General features: G+C 45.7%; 2 protein-coding genes across 2 annotated transcripts; both read left to right on the plus strand.

The window, feature by feature from the left end:
• Nucleotides 1-1,373: 1,373 nt before the first annotated feature.
• LOC123409119 lies at nucleotides 1,374-1,847 on the plus strand. Its single transcript, XM_045102101.1, has one exon. The coding sequence runs from the start codon at nucleotides 1,374-1,376 to the stop codon at nucleotides 1,845-1,847; it is 474 nt and encodes a 157-aa protein (XP_044958036.1).
• Nucleotides 1,848-2,312: 465 nt separating this feature from the next.
• LOC123409884 lies at nucleotides 2,313-4,057 on the plus strand. The gene is made up of 3 exons (XM_045102756.1): nucleotides 2,313-3,303; nucleotides 3,488-3,532; nucleotides 3,627-4,057. The coding sequence occupies exons 1-3, from the start codon at nucleotides 2,490-2,492 to the stop codon at nucleotides 3,749-3,751; spliced, it is 984 nt and encodes a 327-aa protein (XP_044958691.1). The 5' UTR covers nucleotides 2,313-2,489; the 3' UTR covers nucleotides 3,752-4,057.
• The last annotated feature ends 17,076 nt before the right edge of the window (nucleotides 4,058-21,133 follow it).

Below are 21,133 nucleotides of genomic sequence, written 5' to 3' on the forward strand. Positions count from 1 at the left end.
GTTAGCCATCAACTGTAGATCCACAGTTCGGACCCCCTACTCGAGATCAGCCGATTTGACACTGGGAAAGAGCACTTGGGAATTATCTGATGAATGAATGGTGGAGCACACGATGCTCGACTTTTAATGCGTAATGCAAGAAACTGGCTATTTGCCATGCCCACAAGTCCACCCGATGTTGAGTTCACAAACATGTTAGTCACTCTTTGGGCTGTCTAGAGTGCTCGTCGAATGCTATTCATGAAGACATGTTCCCAAGCCGAGCCGCCGTTCATGGTTTTGTGAATTCTTTCCTAGCAGAGATGGAGGTTTTGCATAAAACAGAGATCACACGGCCTGCTACAACGTTCATAAGTCCGAGACTGGTTGGAACCTCCTGATGAGGATGCAAAGGTCAATTTCGACGGAGCTACGCTGCGGAAAGGAGGATTCGGGGCGGTTGGTGTTGTTTGTGACGGTAAGGATGGTGTTTTGGGCTTCGGCGGTGGTCTTCTCCAACATCTATGATCCCCAAACCCTCGAAGCATTAGCGTGAAGCTCCGAAACTGGGGGAGGACCTATACATCCAACACATTTTCGTCGCTTCTGATTGCAAGGAGGTAGTAGAAGCAATCAGCAAGGGAAGTTCTTCATCATATGGGGCTATTTTCCATGAAATAACATCACGTGCATCGTCTTTTCTTTCTTGTAGTTTTAATCATGAGTCGAGAACCTTGAACTTCGATGCACACAACTTAGCAAAGCATGCTCTTATGCTTGGGATATATATTTTTTTTGCAAGAACTCTTACGCTGAGAATTGGCTATCATGTTTGGTTAGATTTTTATTCATCCCTGTAAACATTATGATACATCAGTAAAACTTTGCAGGGATGTCTAAAAGATGTAACTGAAGAATAAAAATGCGAACCTCAAAACAGTGTCCGCTTCATCTTGGGCTTCACGGTACCTCAAAACGTTGTGCCATGCACGAACAGATTGGGGGTGCTTCCGAACATCCGATCAATCTAAAAGCATCCTGAACAAAAGCGTTAAATAAAATGCGCACGAAAAGCAATGATTTTAACGCGCGGGTGTTCGCGTGACGCGCTCCAGCGGACGCGGTAAAAGATGGCGCTTAAAAAAGCTGGGGCTTACCGGAAAAGCGGGGGCGCGCGTGGTAATTTTGACGCATATCGACGAGCGCGGCCAGCGCCACTCCACCGCTCTCCCTCGCCACACGTCCTCTCCCCGCTCTGCCTCATCACACGTCCTCTCCGCCGCTCTTCTTTACGCCTCATTGTCGTCACGCCATCATGCCGCCACGCCTCGGGCTACCGCGGCGTCCGCGTGTGCCCCTCCGGCACCTTCTTCGTCGAGATCTGCTCCGACGAGATGCGCCTCGGCCTCGGCACATTCGACAATCCCGAAGACGGCGCCCGCGCGTACGACCCGATAGCGTGGCGCCTCCGACGACCTCGTAGGGAGATGAATTTCCTCGAGGTGATGACGCGGGAGTGGACGCAGCGGCTCACGCCTCCCTTGTGGCTTGTCACCGAAGAGGACCATCGCCAGAACCGGAGGCGGGAGCGTCGCCTCGGCATCGCTGAGATGGACGAGCATGCCATGACGGCGTGGCGCCAACAGTTCCCGCAAGACGTCCTCGACGAGCGCGCATTCTTCACGCAAAAGAGGGCGGAGCGAGCCCTCTATCGGGAGGACATGCGTATGCGAAAGCAGGCCACGTTCTTCAACATCGAGCTCAAAGAAGCGTCGACTTGGGACCTCGATGATGAGCGGTTGGCTCACGCCTCCATCGCGACGGAGGAGTGGGACACCAACGAGTCGGAGGAAGACGACGAGGAGTAGTTTTAATCATTTTTTATTATGTATGAACTATATTTTTATCTATGAACTATCGATGAAGACTGGTTTTTATCTATAATGAACTATGGTTGAAATATGAGCGGCACGCTGTATTTTTAACGCGCCTGCTGAAATGATACAGCGACGCGTTAAAATTTGTAGTGTTTGTTGAAGCAACTGTCTACTCGGACGTAAAATAAATCTTTACGTGTGTTGTAAATTTTTTTTTGCGCACGAAACTCCGAAAAGATTGTCCGCTTCATCTTGGTCTTCACAATGCCTCAAAACATTGCGCCATGGACCAACAGATTTGGGGTTGCTTCCGAACATCCGATCAATCTAAAAACCCCGAAAAGAGAGCGAATCCCGCGTATGCCTTGCTTTGGCGATACGTAGCCGACCGAGGAGGCAACGACACTGGATTAGATTCCGGAAATGGGTAAAGAAGACACTAATATGCCCCCAGCAAAGCAAAAGCTCAGAGGCTCAAAGCGAAAAGTAAAAGAAAAAAAAAGCCTAACCACAAGCGAGCTAACAACCATCACTCTTTAGCTTTTTCTCCATTGTTGAGGCAAAGATAGAAGCTAGCTCCTCTCAGTATCCTCGCCATCCCAAATCTGCGCTGCGTCACTCAACTCCAGTCAGATGGCGATGCGTCTCCGCTTCCATGCGTTGGCGATCCTTCTGGTCATCTCGGCACGACATCCCTCCGTCGCCGGCGGGCTCTGCCGCGACAGCTGCGGCGACGTCCCGGTGCGCTACCCGCTGGGCATCGACGACGGGTGCGGCAGCCCGTACTACCGCAACATGCTGACCTGCGCCGACAACACCACGCTCCGCCTTCGCACCCCGTCCGGCACGTACCCGGTGTCCGGCGCCGACTACGCGGACCCGCACCTGGTGGTGACGGACCCGTCCATGTGGACGTGCGCGCGGCCCTTCACCTCCATCCACGCCGCGCCCTTCAGCCTGGACACCAGCACCCGCTTCTCGCTGTCCCCGAGGAACGACCACCTCTTCTTCAACTGCGACGAGGACCGCGTCATCGTGGCGCCGCGGCCGGCGATCTGCGACCGGTACCCGGACCGGTGCGACTCGGCGTGCGACAGCGCCGGGTACCTCTGCCGGAACCTGCCGGGCTGCCGCGGCGCGCTGGAGGAAGGGAACATGAGCTGCTGCGCGTACCGGCCACGCGCGGCGGAGTCGCTCAGGACCATGCTGCGGCACTGCGAGGCCTACACCACCGTGTACTGGCGCGCGATGGGCGACAAGTTCCCGCCCTACGACCAGGAGCCGGACTACGGGGTCCGGGTGGACTTCGAGATCCCCGTCACCACGCGATGCCTGCAGTGCCAGGACCGTCGCCGCGGCGCCAACGGCACCTGCGGCTTCGACCCCGTAACCAGGGACTTCGTCTGCATCTGCGACGGCGGCCGGAACTCCACCACGGACTGTGCAGGTGCGCTCTCTTTGCCTCTGCTCTGGCTCTCGGTTTTGTTTGGTAGCTGCATTGGGAGACGTTCAAGTAAAAGACATAGGATTTGATGAGACTTCAGACGTTCAATGCCAAAATTATGCATGCCAAACCCCACCATTTGATGGGGCATACGAGTCTGATCAATTGATCATGTTTTTTTACACAGATGGTCGCGTGACAGGGCATGGAGCATCAGCCGGAGTGGTAGCTGGTGCGAACTGTGAACTACTACTCAAAACCTCACCCACAAACTTTCGATTATTTGAAGAAACAATGTCGTTAATTCTGGCCATTTCTTCATGCAGCAACCGTCGTGTTCTCAGTTTCGGCAGCTATCGGCATTGGGGGGCTCGTGATGTACATACGCAAGTTGAGATCCAGCAAAGTGGTCACCTGCGGCGTCCAGAGTAACGAAAATAGATTCTTCTAAGCCGACCGCAAAGAATTCCCATGAACAATCTTCCGCATGTGCAAAGAAGAAAGGACCCACGTACGTCAGATGGACAGAGTCCCGGTGTGTATACAACACGAAGCCATGAGATATTTTTATTGGTAGTTTTGGGCGATATGTATACATATATGATGGGCATGTGAACCATACTACATTTCAAACATAACGAGGGCGGCATACTCAGTTGAACGAAAGATAGCCGAATTTACGTTTTGTGGTAGCTTGCAGTTATTTGTAATTAGCGAGACGTTTGTGGTGACTTTGCTAATTCATTTTCTAGCACTACAACTCTAGTCTCTTGTGGGCGGTCATGCTTGTGCATAAAGTAGTCTTTGGAAGAGACTGTCTGCTTCCTAGGGTTTCCTGCGCTCGTGCAACGGCGACTTAGGGTTTCTGGACTTCGTTGAGATCTCGATCGCGGTCGTTTTCTCTGGTTTCTTCCATCATTCCACTCACATTCGACTCCTCTCTCTGCCTGCTACCACTCCTTGTCATTCCATTGCCTGGATTCGGGGCGATCACGGGGTTCTCGTGTAGAACTGCCTGCCCTTGGTCTTCGGTTGTGGTTTTGGCGATAATGGCGACAGGTAGTCAGGGGAAGGGACCGATCAGGGATGAGGTGGGGAAGGTTAATGTGCCCCTCACTGGGTCGGATGTTGCTGCGGATTCTCTCAGATCTGCGGCGGCAAACAAGGGCGCCGTCCGCGCAGGCCATGGTGCCGAATCTTCGGCGACGGGTGACGGAGTGGAGAATCTCATGGCCCGCCTGCGTCTTACAACGGCGGAGGCCACGGCTGTGGTCATTGATGATGTTGATGATCTAGAATTGGTTGATCCCAACCGGGCTTTTGTTGGCAAGGTGTTGTCTCCTAATGTTCTGCACATTGAGACGATCAAGTCGGCGATGAGGCCGGCCTGGGGTAACCCTAGAGGATTGAGCTTCAATCCAGCGGGGGACAATCTGTTCGTCGTTGAATTCGGATCACAGGCTGATCATGATAGAGTTATGGAGGGTTCACCGTGGAGAGTAGGTAAACATGCAGTATTGCTCAAGTACTTTGATGCTGATATATCCCCTGTGGATGTGGTGTTTGATCTTTTGGCCATCTGGGCTCAGATCACCAAGTTGCCGACGAGGCTTATGAGAGCTTCTCGGGGTATTGAGATCGCTAAGCCCATTCGTAATGTTATCAAGGTTGAGGCTGATGATTTGGGACGTTGTTGGGGTCCTTATATGCGAATCCGGGTGGAGGTGGATGTCTAGAAGCCCCTTCTTCGTTGTGTCACTGTGACCTCGAGTAGATTGCAGTCCAGCGCTACCTATGAGGTACAATATGAACGTCTTCCGCTATATTGTTTCTCTTGTGGATTGCTGGGCCATTCTGCTCTGGGGTGTGCTAACCCAGCTGAGCGTGATGAGAATGGGGTTCTTCCATACACGGCGAAACGTATTTCTGTGGATGATGGGTTGAAGGCGTCATGAGGATCAAATTCGGGATCATTTGCATCACCAGGGGGTAGCCATGTTCCCGGGTCACATGGCTCCGCTGGCTCGTCTGCTAGAGGAGGACGAGATGGAGGAAGAGGGGCAGGCAAAGGTCTGCGTGATGCTCAGGAAGTGTTTTCTTCTCAGAGGGGAGGGACCGGAAGAGGCCGGGGCCGGGTTGCCCGGGGTCGGGGGAGAGGGGCGGTGGAATGCCGTGACCTACCACTGACAAAACCGACAAAGAATACCGTGGGTCTTAAGAGGAAAGCAGCTAAAGTTCAGCCTACGACACCACTGCTTCTAGAGGACAATCCGGAGCGGGCGGTCGTCTTGGTGGGTACCTCTGCGTCTGCTCTTGCGGAAGGAGAGGATGATATTTGCAATGATTCAAACAAGAAGGTCCGGACTACTATTGATGGATCGGCAGATCAGGCGGCGACTGCATCGCAGTCCCGCCAGACGCAATGAGTATTATGTGCTGGAACTGTCGTGGGTTAGGGTCTAACGCGACAGTGGGTGAACTTCGCTGGTTGGTGAAGATGTACAGACCCGGTATCCTATTCTTGTCTGAGACGAAGATGCGGGATGCCAGAGCTAGGAATTTCATGTGGTCTTTGGGCTACACGGGGTCCTATGCTGTCAGTTGCGAGGGCCGGAGTGGCAGCCTTGCGCTCTTTTGGAAGCTGCCTTTCATAGTGTCTCCGCAGGGAGCTAATTCACACTTCATCGATGTGATGATCTCCTCTGCTGAGTCCGACGTGTGGCGTGCTACCTTTGTGTATGGGGAACCAAGACGTGAGTTGCGCCATTTCTTCTGGGACACTCTCGCTCGGCTGCGTCGGGAGTGGAATGGCCCCTGGTTATGTTGTGGGGATTTCAATGAAGTGTTACTCCAGGAGGAACATTTTGGCTCCATGGACAGGTCGGAGGTTCAAATGGCCCTATTTCAGAATTGTCTGGATATCTGCAACCTTTCTGATCTTGGCTATGTGAGTCCGAAGTTCACATGGTCAAATAAACAAGATGCTCAATGTAATGTTTGGGTTCGTCTTGATCGTGGAGTGGCGAATGTCGCCTTTTCGGAGCTGTTTTCGGAGTGTTCAGTGCAGAATGTTATTACTTCTTCATCGGACCATTATGCTCTCCATTTTGCCCTGACAAGATTTCCGTTGGGTGGGGAGGGGCCTTCGGTTCAGCAGGGGTTTCAGTATGAAGCTGCTTGGCGGCGGGCTGACGATTATCATGTTGTGGTTGATGCTGCTTGGGACGGCCACCGAGTGGGTGCAAATCCGATTCATTCGGCATGGACAAACTTGAATCAGATGGCGGGCAAGTTGAGGGTTTGGAGCAGAGCGTCTTTTGGGTCGGTTAGCCGCGAGATCAAACGATTGGAACGTGCCCTGTTCAATCTACGACGCGCTCCTAGTTGTGGGAGTAATATGCTGGAGGAGAAGCGGTTGGAGCGCCAGCTTTGCGAGCTGTTTGAACGTGAAGAGATTATGGCCAAGCAGCGTTCGCGGGTGGAGTGGCTTCGTGCAGGTGATTGAAATACGACTTTCTTCCATTCCAAGGCTACATCTCGCAGGAAAACCAACCGGATTTTGGCACTGTCAAGGGAAGATGGTTCGGTCTGTACAAGCCCAATAGAAATCAAGGGAATGGTACACAATTGGTGTGAGAATCTGTTCACTGCTGAACCCATTGCTTCCATGGAGGCTGTCTTGGAGGCCATTCCGGCTTGAGTTGATGATGCAATGAACAATGAACTGTGCAAAGTCTACTCTAATGAGGAGATCAAGGTGGCGCTGTTTCAAATGGGTCCAACTAAAGCTCCGGGTCCTGATGGCTTTCCAGCTATGTTTTACCAGGTTCATTGGGAACTTCTGAAGGATATGGTGTGTGATGCTGTTCGTAGTTTTCTGGGAGGAGATGAAATCCCCGAGGGGTTCTGTGACTCTATCATTGTCTTAATTCCTAAGGTGTCTAATGCCAAACACTTGTCTAAATTTAGACCAATAAGTTTGTGTAATGTCCTTTACAAGATTGCCTCCAAAGTTGTCACTAACAGGTTGAAGCTTGTGTTACCGGATGTTATCTCGGAGTTTCAAAGTGCTTTTGTCCCGGGGAGGATGATCACTGATAGTGCTCTCATTGCTTATGAGTGCTTACATACTATTCACCGTCAGAATGGTAAACAACCTTTCTTTGCTCTTAAACTTGACATGATGGAAGCATACGACCGCATCGAGTGGGAGTATCTCCATGCTTGTTTGATTAAGTTGGGTTTTGCTGATATTTGGGTTAATTCCGTTATGCGGTGTGTTACCTCAGCTAGATATGCAGTCAGGGTGAATGGAGAACTGACTTCTCATGTGGTTCCTTCGAGGGGGATTCGTCAAGGGGATCCTATTAGTCCATATCTGTTTGTTTTGTGTACTGAAGGGCTATCATGTTTAATGCAGAAGAAGGAGGGGCTTGGTGAGCTACAAGGAATTCGCAATGGTCGACAAGGCCACTCTATTTCACACCTACTTTTCGCTGATGATAGTATCTTCTTTGCTTGAAGTGACCATAGGATAGTGGAGGCCCTTAAATCAGTCGTCAATTTGTACTGTCAGGCTTCTCGTCAGAAGGTGAATTTGGAGAAGTCTTCCATTTTCTTTGGTAATAGTTGCCCGCCTGCAATCAAATCTGAAGTGATGCACCAGTTGGAGGTAACAAACGAAGGTATGCAGGATTATTATCTTGGGATGCCAACTGCTGTGGCTAGGGCGGCCACAACGTCCTTCAATTTTTTGACTGATCGGGTCTGGCGGAGTGTTACTAGCAATACAGGACGACCGCTTTCTTGAGCTGGAAAAGAGACATGGCTTAAGGCCGTCGTGCAGGCGATACCTAACTATATCATGAGCTGTTTTCAGGTTCCTGTTACGACATGTGATAAGATGGTTGGCAGTATTGCGGATCACTGGTGGGGTTTTGAGGATGGACGTAAAAAAATGCATTGGAAGTCTTGGGAGTGGCTTTCATCACCCAAAGCTCTTGGTGGTTTAGGCTTCCGGGACTTTGTGATCTTTAACCAAGCGATGCTTGGGAAACAAGCCTGGAGGTTAGCTACTGATCCCACCTCGTTGTGTGCTCGGGTTCTCAAGGGCCGCTATTACCCGGATGCTGATTTTCTGTCTACGGGGAAACCGAGATCATCTTCGTTCACTTGGCGATCCATTCTTTTTGGGCGACAGTTGCTTAACGCTGGTATGAGATGGAGTATTGGAAATGGGGAGAACGTCTCTATTATGAGAGATAATTGGATTCCGGGATTCCAACAGGGTACTAGAAACTCGTTGTTTCCCATTCCTGATACTGCCAAGGTTTGTTATCTTATGAATGATGAGGGGAATGCTTGGGAAGAAGACACTGTCCGGGGGTTTTTTCATGGCGATTTGGCTGAGTCTATATTGCAGCTCCCTATCAGTCGCCGTGGGGGAGAGGACTTCATTTCTTGGCCGCATGATCGTTGTGGTCAATACGCTGTACGTTCTACATACAATTTGGCTCGCATGGCTAGCTTCTTCTCAACACATCACACTGCAGGAAGGGGGTCAGGATCGGATGTGGAGAAGAGATGGAAAACACTCTGGTCCATTGTGGCGCCTGGCAAAATGAAAGTTGTCCTTTGGCGAATGGCCCACGATTGTTTACCAACTGGATATCAATTGGTTCATCGTCATATTCTAGCGGATGATCGTTGTATTTTCTGTGGTGACACCGAGGGTTGAACATGTGTTCTTGTTCTGTCCATTTGCAAGAAGGATCTGGGAAGGAGTTAAATCGGTATACCCCCTTCATCTTCTCAGGAAGGACTTGCACAATATGAAACAATGGTTATTCGAGTTCATCAACCGTGAGCCATAGCTTCATTCCATGGTTCTTGCTGTTACCGCTTGGCATATTTGGGAAGCCCGCAATGACTGTCGCAATAATGAGGGGCAGCTCAGTGTATCAAGGGTAGTGGCTCGCGTGTTGGCTTCTGTTGATATGATTGTGCAGCATCTGTGGAAAGATTCAGCACCCCAGGCACAATCGATGGTTACTGCTCCACAGCGCTGGCCTACACCCCCATGGGCTATGTTTGTGTTAATGTCGATGCAACTCTCTTCTCGTTGTTTCCCATTCCTGATACTGCCAAGGTTTGTTATCTTATGAATGATGAGGGGAATACTTGGGAAGAAGACACTGTCCGGGGGTTTTTTCATGGCGATTTGGCTGAGTCTATATTGCAGCTCCCTATCAGTCGCCGTGGGGGAGAGGACTTCATTTCTTGGCCGCATGATCGTTGTGGTCAATACGCTATACGTTCTACATACAATTTGGCTCGCATGGCTAGCTTCTTCTCAACACATCACACTGCAGGAAGGGGGTCAGGATCGGATGTGGAGAAGAGATGGAAAACACTCTGGTCCATTGTGGCGCCTGGCAAAATGAAAGTTGTCCTTTGGCGAATGGCCCACGATTGTTTACCAACTGGATATCAATTGGTTCATCGTCATATTCTAGCGGATGATCGTTGTATTTTCTGTGGTGACACCGAGAGGGTTGAACATGTGTTCTTGTTATGTCCATTTGCAAGAAGGATCTGGGAAGGAGTTAAATCGGTATACCCCCTTCATCTTCTCAGGAAGGACTTGCACAATATGAAACAATGGTTATTCGAGTTCATCAACCGTGAGCCATAGCTTCATTCCATGGTTCTTGCTGTTACCGCTTGGCATATTTGGGAAGCCCGCAATGACTATCGCAATAATGAGGGGCAGCTCAGTGTACCAAGGGTAGTGCCTCGCGTGTTGGCTTCTGTTGATATGATTGTGCAGCATCTGTGGAAAGATTCAGCACCCCAGGCACAATCGATGGTTACTGCTCCACAGCGCTGGCCTACACCCCCATGGGCTATGTTTGTGTTAATGTCGATGCAGCTCTCTTCTCGTTGTTTCCCATTCCTGATACTGCCAAGGTTTGTTATCTTATGAATGATGAGGGGAACGCTTGGGAAGAAGACACTGTCCGGGGTTTTTTTCATGGCGATTTGGCCGAGTCTATATTGCAGCTCCCTATCAGTCGCTGTGGGGGAGAGGACTTCATTTCTTGGCCGCATGATCGTTGTGGTTAATACGCTGTACGTTCTACATACAATTTGGCTCGCACGGCTAGCTTCTTCTCAACACATCACACTGTAGGAAGGGGGTCAGGATCGGATGTGGAGAAGAGATGGAAAACACTCTGGTCCATTGTGGTGCCTGGCAAAATGAAAGTTGTCCTTTGGCGAATGGCCCACGATTGTTTACCAACTGGATATCAATTGGTTCATCGTCATATTCTAGCGGATGATCGTTGTATTTTCTGTGGTGACACCGAGAGGGTTGAACATGTGTTCTTGTTCTGTCCATTTGCAAGAAGGATCTGGGAAGGAGTTAAATCGGTATACCCCCTTCATCTTCTCAGGAAGGACTTGGACAATATGAAACAATGGTTATTCGAGTTCATCAACCGTGAGCCATAGCTTCATTCCATGGTTCTTGCTGTTACCGCTTGGCATATTTGGGAAGCCCGCAATGACTGTCGCAATAATGAGGGGCAGCTCAGTGTACGAAGGGTAGTGGCTCGCGTGTTGGCTTCTGTTGATATGATTGTGCAGCATCTGTGGAAAGATTCAGCACCCCAAGCACAATCGATGGTTACTGCTCCACAGCGCTGGCCTACACCCCCATGGGCTATGTTTGTGTTAATGTCGATGCAGCTCTCTTCTCGTTGTTTCCCATTCCTGATACTGCCAAGGTTTGTTATCTTATGAATAATGAGGGGAATGCTTGGGAAGAAGACACTGTCCGGGGGGTTTTTTCATGGCGATTTGGCTGAGTCTATATTGCAGCTCCCTATCAGTCGCCATGGGGGAGAGGACTTCATTTCTTGGCGGCATGATCGTTGTGGTCAATACGCTGTACGTTCTACATACAATTTGGCTCGCACGGCTAGCTTCTTCTCAACACATCACACTGCAGGAAGGGGGTCAGGATCGGATGTTTGTGTTAATGTCGATGCAGCTCTCTTCTCTGACACTCGTTGCATGGGGTGTGGAATTGTTTTGAGAGATCACTCCGGGGCTTTCATCATGTCTGTGAGCGAAGGGCTGTCGGTATTCCCTTCTCCGGAGTTGGCCGAAGCAATGGCTGTTCGTCGGGGTTTATTGGAAGCTCAGAGCACGGGTGTTCATCGGGTTATTTTGGCGTCGGATTGCATCTCAGTGATTCAGCGCCTGTCCTCACCTGGGAAGGATCGTTCCCTGTTGGGAACGGTGATCGCGGATATCAGATCGATAGCGTAAGACTTCCAGTCTTGTACGTTTCAATTTCATCGTCATAATTTGAATGTGGTCGCACATAAATCGGCTCGGAATGTCGAGCTGTCATCTTGTAATATTTCTGTTGGTGTTATTCCGAGCTTGATTTGGGACGAACTTTGTAATGACATTACTTGATCAATAAAGATCATATTATCTCAAAAAAAAGTAGTCTTTGTTGCAATGTGTCAAAGAGGAGTGTACGAAGAATAGCAAACACGGTTATCAATCACCGATGCGCTCTACAACCAGTGACAAAGTATGCAACATATGTGATATGCAAGATTTGTAATCAAATGAAATGCTTCTGACTCATTGCACGACATGACACAAGGATAATGCCGACGACACAATAAAATTTTGCAACTTAAAGTAGACATCCAAGTAACAAAGGGTAGGGGATAACAATTGCATTTGTAGGTTCATTATTACAACCAACCATTGTACAAAGGTTTAGGTGTTGGCTATCTGTAGTGTTAAAGTTTGAGTCGTTCATCAATGTGAACAAAATTATTCAAGTAGATTATACACTATGCAAAGATGCATGATTTTATCTATAGGACATGGTTCCTTCGTGTTTTGAGACATGCATACCCCCAAACCACACTCCTTGTAGCGAGTTAGCGGAAGAAAGGTGACAAGAAATTTCACGTTGCCTGCTAAACACATGTATTCGTCCATAGAGCCGATAAGTTGCGTGCAGGTGTATCTTCTAAGTTCTAAGTGCACATGCATGAAAGGTCGTACTCTATGCTGGTGCTTCTTTTTAGGTGGTGCGAGACTGTGTGTGATAACCCACAAATATAGAGGATCGCACCAATCTTCGAGGGTAGCATTTTACTCAAATTTATTGTTTCGACACAAGGGGAGCCAAACAATATTTATGAGTCTTAACAGTAGAGTTGTCAATTCAACCACACCTGGAATAGCTTTTGGCAGCAAAGTGTTGTTAGCACCAGAGTTTGATAGTTTTGATTGTTTGGTAACGGTAGCAATAGTAACAAGAACAAAAACATTAGTTGTTTGTAACACCCGTAACAACAATAGTAACTTAGCAAGATCAATACGAGAGAAGCGTAGGCATTGGATCATCGATGAATAACTATGTTGGATGACATTCATCATGTAACAGTCACAACCTAGAAAGACAAAGAACTAGATCCAATTAATCAATATAATGTAGGCATGTATTCCGTATATAGTCATACATGCATATAGTAAGAAGTTGCAAGACATGTTTTTTCATACCCTCCTGTGGCAGCGTGGTCCATAAGGAAATCTAAGGGATATTCACGCCTCCTCTTAATAGAGAGAGCGAACAAGGCATTAAACATGGTGAATGTATGAACTCCTTATACTACGGTCATCACCGCAGATGATCCCAATTTGTGTCACTTTGGGGTCTACGATCACAACACATAATAGGTGCATATAACTTGCAAGATAGGATCTGAAACAATCTCATATCCACATAATCAAAATATGTTCGGATCTGAAATCAGTTCGCTCGGGTCCTAGTGACAAGCATTAAGCATATCAAAGTCATAGCAAAATCAATCTCAGAACATAGTGGATACCAAGGATCAAACTCTAAAAAATTGACTCGACTACATGACAAATCTCATCCAACCCCATAACTATATAGCATGACTATGAAGGAATTACTCACTTGTGGCGGTGAGCATCATGTCATTGTTTATGGAGAAGGGTTGTTGACGATGACGACGACAAACCCCCCTCTCCAGAGCTCCATACAGACTCCAGATCAGCCCTCTCGAGGAAGAACGGGAGGTGGCGGAGGCTTCGTCTCATAAAACGTGATGAGAGTTTCTCCTTGATTTTTTTTCTCCGTGGTATGGTACTTATGGCGTTGGGTTTAGGTCAGCCGGAGTCCCAAGGGACCTGCAAACTCGGTCGACGAAGCCACCAATCTTGTGGCTCCTAGGTGGACCCTCTCCGATAGATCTTGATGCTAGTATTTTTCATTAATTCCAAAAATATTCTTCGTAAAAGTTCAGCTCAATCAGAGAACTTTTATTTCTGCACAAAAACAACACTATGGTAGTTCTTCTGAAAACAACACCAGTCCGGATTAGATTCATTCAAATCGTGCAAATTAGGGCCCAAAACAAGAGCACCGGTGTTTGTAAAAGTACATATGTTTGGGACATATCTACTACCCCAAGCTTAAGTCATTGCTTGTCCTCATGCAATTCAGTTGACAAACTGAAAGTGATACAGAAAACTTATATAATCTCTTTTGTTATCGTTGATGTACATATGCTTAGCTAGTGTACAACTTTTAAATAAATATTATACCTAATCATGTCAATGATGATACTTAGGTATTAGATTTACTCATGACAATAACATAACCAGCTGGCGAGCAATAATAATATATCCCAAATGCCAATAATTTGTGAAAACAATCATGATATAATATGATAATATGGTATCTCGCTAGCCCTTTCTCATACCGCAAAACATAAATGCAGAACACGTCTGAGGTTCATGCAGTAACTAAACATTATAATTCAGGGTAGAAAAGATCCAGTCATGCTCACATCCAACATTAACTAGACTCAATGCATACAAATTATAATAGTGCTCTTAGGTCCGGTGCTTTGATAAGGCGATGACTAAAAAGTAAAGATAAATGACATGAAAGTAAATAGAAAGGCTCTTCGCACAGGGAAACATTGATTTGCAGCGATGCCAGAGCTCATGGTTTAAAACGGAGATGGAATTGTAATTTTGGGTAGTGTCCTTTATTTGTCAACGTCGTGACAAAGGATTTCGGTATCTTCCATGCTAAACACATTATTAGTGGTTCCCAAGAGGAATTGTAAATTATACTCCCCTCCACCATACATACACAAACTATGGCTAGCCGAATTCACACGTGCCCTCCAACAATCAACTTTCGAGGGGAGTATGTTTAATTTATTTTTTATTATGCAGGATTGTGCATCCTTTTTATCAGCGTCTCTCGTGCAATGACAAACGAATAAATGCACATCTCGAGAATAGACCACTTAGCATGGAAGATACTGACCTCCCCATCGCTCCATGAGTAGTACGAGCACACAAAACAGATGTTCAATTGAATGATTAGAGGTGGGACATGCAATTTACCTTGGGGCATCAGGGTAATACCTCATATAGGTAGATGTGGTGGACTCATTTGGAACAAACTGGGGTTAAGGATTTTGGATGCACAAGCGTTATTCCCGCCTTGTACACGTAAAGGGCTAGCAAATAGATTGAGAAACGACCAGCTAGAGAGCGAAAACGGTCATAGTCGTGTATTGAGAATACTTAACATTGAACACTAGCATGAGTAGGATATAAACACTCTGAATATAAATATCATGAAGGCTGCATTGGTTTTGAGTCAACTACATGTTGGCACATGTGCGAAGTCAAGCTACTCAAATAACTCAGAGGATAATACCATACTAACATAATCCATCACAACCATTTTAATGCATGTTGACACACAAGATAAATCATTATCCACTCCTAGCTATCTAAGCATGGTATGAACATCTATAATCTCTAATTGTCATCACAAACATATATACTCATGATATGTTAAATCAAGATCAACCAAACTAAACATGTTTACAAAAACTAACAACAAGAAGATTTCATACGAGCTTCCTTTATCGCAATCACTTCATCGAATTATCATCATTATTTCTTTTCACTTGGATGACCGGATGATCCAAAAATGATAGTAGTGCAAGTGTGTCATGGAGTAAGTTGGAATTTGCAAAACAATTCATTCAAAGAAGAAGACAAGATAACATTGGCTCTTTGTTGGATCAACAATATTGCATATGAGAGCCATTCAACAATTTTAGCATAGTCTTCTCCTCACGACGACTCACAAAAAATAAAATAATTTCAAAGAAACATACTGAAATGTTTTGGAGTTTTTTGTTTTTCTGCTTGTTCCATAATCTTTCGGGTGACATTGTTATATGTTTTGCTACACTTTTATATCATTTTACACATATTTGGACTAACCTACTAACTCAGTGCACCCAGTGCCAGTTTCTGTCTGCTGATGTCTATTTTGCACGGGCTTTTACCGAATTTTCCGAAGCCCGAAAAAATCCAGAAAATATATATAAAAAATTAGCGAAACAGAAGCTTCCGGATCACCGAAGGAGGGCCAGAGGGGGGCCAGGGGCCTCCCAGGCGGATTGCTGGCGCGGCCAGGCCCTAGGAAGCGCGAGGAGGTCGCCTGGGTGGGTCCTACCTCCTCCGGTGCCCTCCTTTGGCCTACATTTAGAGTCTCGAGAGGAAACCCTTGCAGACTTTATGGAATCGTGAATTTCTCCATCGTTCCGCCTCCGCAGCGCTTCCGAGATTGGGAGCATCACGAGACCTCTTCCCGGCACCCTGCCGGAGGGAGGATTGACCTCCGGGAGCTTCTTCACCGCCATGGACGCTTCCCGGACGTGCCGTGAGTAGTCCTCCTTGGACCAGGAGTCCATGGCTAGTAGCTATGTGATGTATTCTCTCCAATCTTGTGCTTCAATGGTTAGTCCTTGTGAGCTGCCCTACATGATCAAGGCATCTATGTAATTATCTTGCTATTGCTATGCTCGGTTTGTTGGGATCCGATGGATTATGAAATTATGTTTAGATTGTTATGAGTTATACATTTAATTATCCTTTTATATTATGTTCCTTAGTGATTCATGCATGTTCTCCGTTGCTATTTATTGCTTTGGCCAAGTAGTAGATTGTGACTCCAAGAGGGAGCATCATGCATGATTGTGGGTTCATGCCCCTCGATGTCTAGCTTGAGTGACAGAAACATGAGACTAGGGGATGTGCTTGTTGCCACCAGGGAGAAAACAACGGTGCTTGTGACCGCGGTTGCAAGGATTGTTTACCTTACGCATAGTTCATTAATGCAGTTGTCCGTTGCTTTAAGTTTGCACTTCGGGTGGGGCTCGCAACTTAATACCGGAGAGATGTTCTGGATAGATATCTCAAGGTGGATGATTAGTAAGTAGATGCTGATGAATAAACGGTCTACTTGTCTTGCCGTACTGCCCAGTCCTATTGAACCTCTAACTATCAAGTAGCATAATTAGCATTGCAGTGCGATCATAATTCTGTCAATTGCCGAACTGTGATTTGTTTACCCGAGCATAGTTGTTTATCGTCTTTTGGGAGAGAGACATCACTAGTGAACATCATGTGACTCCAGTCCATATCACAATCATTGTTGACAGCTCCACCATTTACCACTTTCATTTACTTTTCCGTTACAATCACTATTAGCTTCCCGCTTGTGTTTTGCTCCTTTGCAAACTACAAGGCCGGAGAGATTGACAACCTCTCTGTACTCGCTGGGAGCAAAGTTATTTGTTGTGTGTGTAGGTCCACGTCTTCTGCTAGCGTCAGGGTGGAAGACACCTACTTGTTGAGCCTAGGAGTCCACCTGGTTCGATAAACCTTACAGTCTCCGTGTAAGGGAAATCTGCTGCTGACTACATCTCCACCTTCCACTGGGGGTAACCAACGAGGGGCGAGAAGTATATCCATCAACTCGTCATCAAGCAAATTTGTGGCGCCGTTGCCGGGGACTCCAGTCTTCAAGATAGGGGAGTTGTACACTATCTTTTACCGTTGCTTTTTAGTCTTGTTAGTTTGCTTTTTAGTTTTTTCCTTAGAGTCTTATACCAAAAACCACAAAAAAATTAGTTGCTTTGCTCTTGCTTAATGACGCTGCTATGGGTTCCATTGAAAACACCAAGTTGTGTGACTTCACTAGTCACAACAATAATGACTTTATCTCCACTCCTATTGCTGCTCCCGCCACTCGAGCCACATCCTATGAGATTTAACCTGCTTTACTGAACCTTGTTATGAAAGATCAATTCTCCGGTGCTGGAGATGATGCTGCCTTGCACTTGAACAATTTTGTTGAGCTCTGTGATATGCAAAAATATAAAGAAGTAGATGGTGATATTGTTAAACTTAAGCTTTTTCCTTTCTCCTTGAGAGAGGAGCTAAAGTGTGGCTTCAATCTTTGCCTAGGAATAGCATAGATTCTTGGGATAAGTGCAACGATGCTTTTATTGGGAAGCATTACCCGCCTACTAAGATTATCCAGTTGAGGAGTAACATTATGAATTTAAGCAATTGGATAATGAACATGTTGCTCAAGCTTGGGAACGTATGAAATCTCTTGTTAAGAATTGTCCTACACATGGTTTGACTACTTGGATGGTTATCCAAACTTTCTATGCGGGATTGAACTTTACCTCGCGGGATCTGTTAGACTCGTCCGCGGGAGGAACCTTTATGTCAAGTACAATTGGTGCTGCCACAAAGCTATTGGATGATATGATGACAAATTATTCTCAATGGCACACCGAGAGAGCTCTAACAGGTAGGAAGGTAAAATCTGTTGAGGAGATCTCCTCCCATAATGATAAGGTTGACATGGTCATGACTCTACTTACTAAGCAAGATCCTATTGATCCTCATGATGTTCCTTTAAATTCTTTGTTAGCTCAAGAGAGAGAGCAGGTGGATGTTAATTTTATTTCTAGGAACAACTTCAATAACAATGCTTATAGGAGTAATTTGGTAGCAATCCTTGACCGTTCCCATCCAATGACTATGGGAACAATAACAATTATCTTAGCACCAAAAAATCCACTTCTGAATTAGAGAGCATGCTTAAGGATTTTATCACTTCTCAAAAAGCCTTCAACAAGAGTGTAGAAGATAAACTCGAAAAATTAGACAGTCTCTCCTTGAAGGTGGACAACATAGCTCATGATGCGGAGATGCTTAAAATTAGAACTTCCCCACTTGAGGAGAGGAACACCACACCCATGAATGCTATCCAAGTCCAAATTAATGAGAACATAAGAATGATAGCCAAACTTAAAGATAGATGGGCTAGAGAGAAGGAAAAGGAAGATCGAATTAAGAGCCTTCGTACACACACTACCATTGCTACTATACAAGTTGTTGAGGATCCCAAAAGTTTTAGCACCCATCACACTCCTAGTCCCAATGGACCTATTAATGGTGATGCTAATACCTCAACTATAGGACAAGAAGGTCCTTTGAATTTAGAGACTACCAAAAGAATGAGCTTAGATGACATTACTACCACTTGAATTAATGGTAGTAACCTTGATTTTGACAATTGTAGTCTCTTCAAAGTTATCACCTTTTTTGCAAAGAATGGCTAAAGACCCCCACACTAGGACACTCAATATTGCCTTCACCGATCATATTACCAATGCTCTTATCAAAGCTAGGGAGGAGAAGCTCAAGCTAGAGACTTCTATTCCTAGGAAACTAGAAGATGGTTGGGATCCTATGGACAAAATTAAATTGAATAATATCTATTGCTTTGCATTGTGTGGTGTTGGAACTAGTGCTTCCGCTATGCCCAAAAGACTGTATGATATGCTTGATTGGAAACCTTATGATCCATGTTCTTTTGGTGTTCGCCTTGTTGATTCTTCCATAAAGAAACCTTTAGGGAGAACTGATGATGTTCTTATTATTGTCAATGATAATTATGTGCCCGTTGATTTTCTTATTATGGACATTGAATGTGATCTTTCATGTCCAATTATTTTGGGACGTCCTTTTCTTCGCACCGTTGGTGCTATCATTGACATGAAAGAGGGAATTATTAAATTCCAATTTCATCTTAAAAAGGGAATGTAACACTTCCCTAGAACGAAGATTAAGTTACCTTATGAGTTCGTCACTCAGGCAAGTTATTCTTTTGGAGTTGATAACACTTGATCTTCTTGCATTATGCCTAGCTCAAAGGCATAAAAGAAAGCGCTTGTTGGGAGGCAACCCAATTTGTTTTTACTTTCCGTTTTAGTGGTCTTGACGTGTGTTACTACTTTAGCAACATCATTGTATCTTTATTTTTAAGCTTTGTGCCAAGTTATAGCCTCCGATTGCAATAAAGTCCAAAAATTGCGACATGCTGTCGAGAAACAGATTCTGTCTGCTTGACGGAAAAATTCGCCAAAAATCACCAGGGCATATTTTTGATATGAATATTTTTGACAGAATGCTATAGAAATTTCCTTTCCGGCATCTGTTCTGAGTTTTTTTATTTGAGTTGCAGAAGTGTCCTCAATAAATTATTTACTACGTGTTGTTCTGTTTTTCACAGTTTCTGCCATGCATTGCGTTTTCATTGTTTTGCAAGTCCTAAGCTTGCTTTTTATTTGCAAAAACCTTTTGGCATTCATAAGAAGCAGTAGATTTTCATGAAAATCTTTATTTCCAGCAGGTAATGAATTATTTTATTAAGGGTACTAACCACTCTAATCAGCTTATGATGAGTTTGTATGAAGGGAGTTTTCAAGTATGCGATGGGAGAGATGATGAAAGAAGATACAGGAGTGTCAAGCGCTCAAGCTTGGGGATGCCCCCATGCACCCCAAGAAATATTCAAAGGAGACTCAAGCGTCTAAGCTTAGGGATGCCCCCCGTGCATTCCCTTCTCTATCAACAATCATGAGTTCGTCCATCTCCATGCTATATTTTTATCACTTCATATGTTATGTGCTATGCTTGGAGCATCTCACTCTTTACTTTTTAGTTTTTAAGTATTTTCTTGCTGTTCATAACGAGTCGGAACCTAGCCTACCTTGTTTGGGAGAGACACATGCTCCATTCCACTCTAGAACACAACATAGGTTTTCATGCTTATCTTTTTTGTGTGTTCTCTATCTTTTCGTAGCTACTGTCATGCTTAGCTCTTAGTTTTCATGTTTATCTTTTTAAGAGCTTTTATTTAGGTTGTTTTTGGAACTCTCTTGAGTTATCATGCTTATCTTGTTTAGAGAGTTGGCTTGTTGCACTGAGTTGTGTGTCTTGCATGAGTAGGTAACTGAGGTTGCTATTTAAGTATAGTAGTAACTTGCAATAGTTTTGAGGTATTGATTTGAGTAATGTTTGGACTATTGGTGCCAAGAGCTTGAGCCTATTAGTGATAAGTGTCGTATTTTGGGAAATCCGTGTGTTTTCAAAAACTAAAAATTAGTTGAGAACTCTAGCTACTAAGAGCCTGTTTGGTTCATGACTAACTTTGCCACAACTAATCTTAGGCAAAGTGTGGCTGCCACAAAAAGTGTCGCTAACAAAATGGACACCACAAGTGTGGCAAGATTTGGCAAAAAAATTGAGTCTATGACATGTGGACCATATAACTATAAAAGTGTGGCAAGCCACAAGTGTAGTAAGGATCTAAGCACATGCCTAAAGTATTGTGGCATGACTACAGTTAGGCGTGGCAACCTTAGGCTGGGAACCGAACAACCCCTGAATTGATCGCTAACCTCTGGAGGGTTTGGAATATATAGAGTACCCTCACGTTACCATTAGTCAAGGATGCACAAGGATAACCAAACCCCCAAACAGTCCTCCTCGGGGTACTTGTCTCTTTGTGAATTTCCTAACT

The sequence above is a fragment of the Hordeum vulgare genome, chromosome 7H (assembly GCF_904849725.1).
Source record: "Hordeum vulgare subsp. vulgare chromosome 7H, MorexV3_pseudomolecules_assembly, whole genome shotgun sequence".
Taxonomy (NCBI): domain Eukaryota; kingdom Viridiplantae; phylum Streptophyta; class Magnoliopsida; order Poales; family Poaceae; genus Hordeum; species Hordeum vulgare.

What these genes read in the sequence shown, in the direction of transcription:
- LOC123409119 (XM_045102101.1), top strand. Translation starts at nt 1,374, where the DNA reads ATGCGCCTCGGCCTCGGCACATTCGACAATCCCGAAGACGGCGCCCGC.
- LOC123409884 (XM_045102756.1), top strand. Translation starts at nt 2,490, where the DNA reads ATGGCGATGCGTCTCCGCTTCCATGCGTTGGCGATCCTTCTGGTCATC. An exon ending in CTCCACCACGGACTGTGCAG is followed by an intron (nt 3,304 to 3,487) that starts GTGCGCTCTCTT and finishes TTTTTTACACAG; the next exon opens with ATGGTCGCGTGACAGGGCAT. An exon ending in ATCAGCCGGAGTGGTAGCTG is followed by an intron (nt 3,533 to 3,626) that starts GTGCGAACTGTG and finishes TTCTTCATGCAG; the next exon opens with CAACCGTCGTGTTCTCAGTT.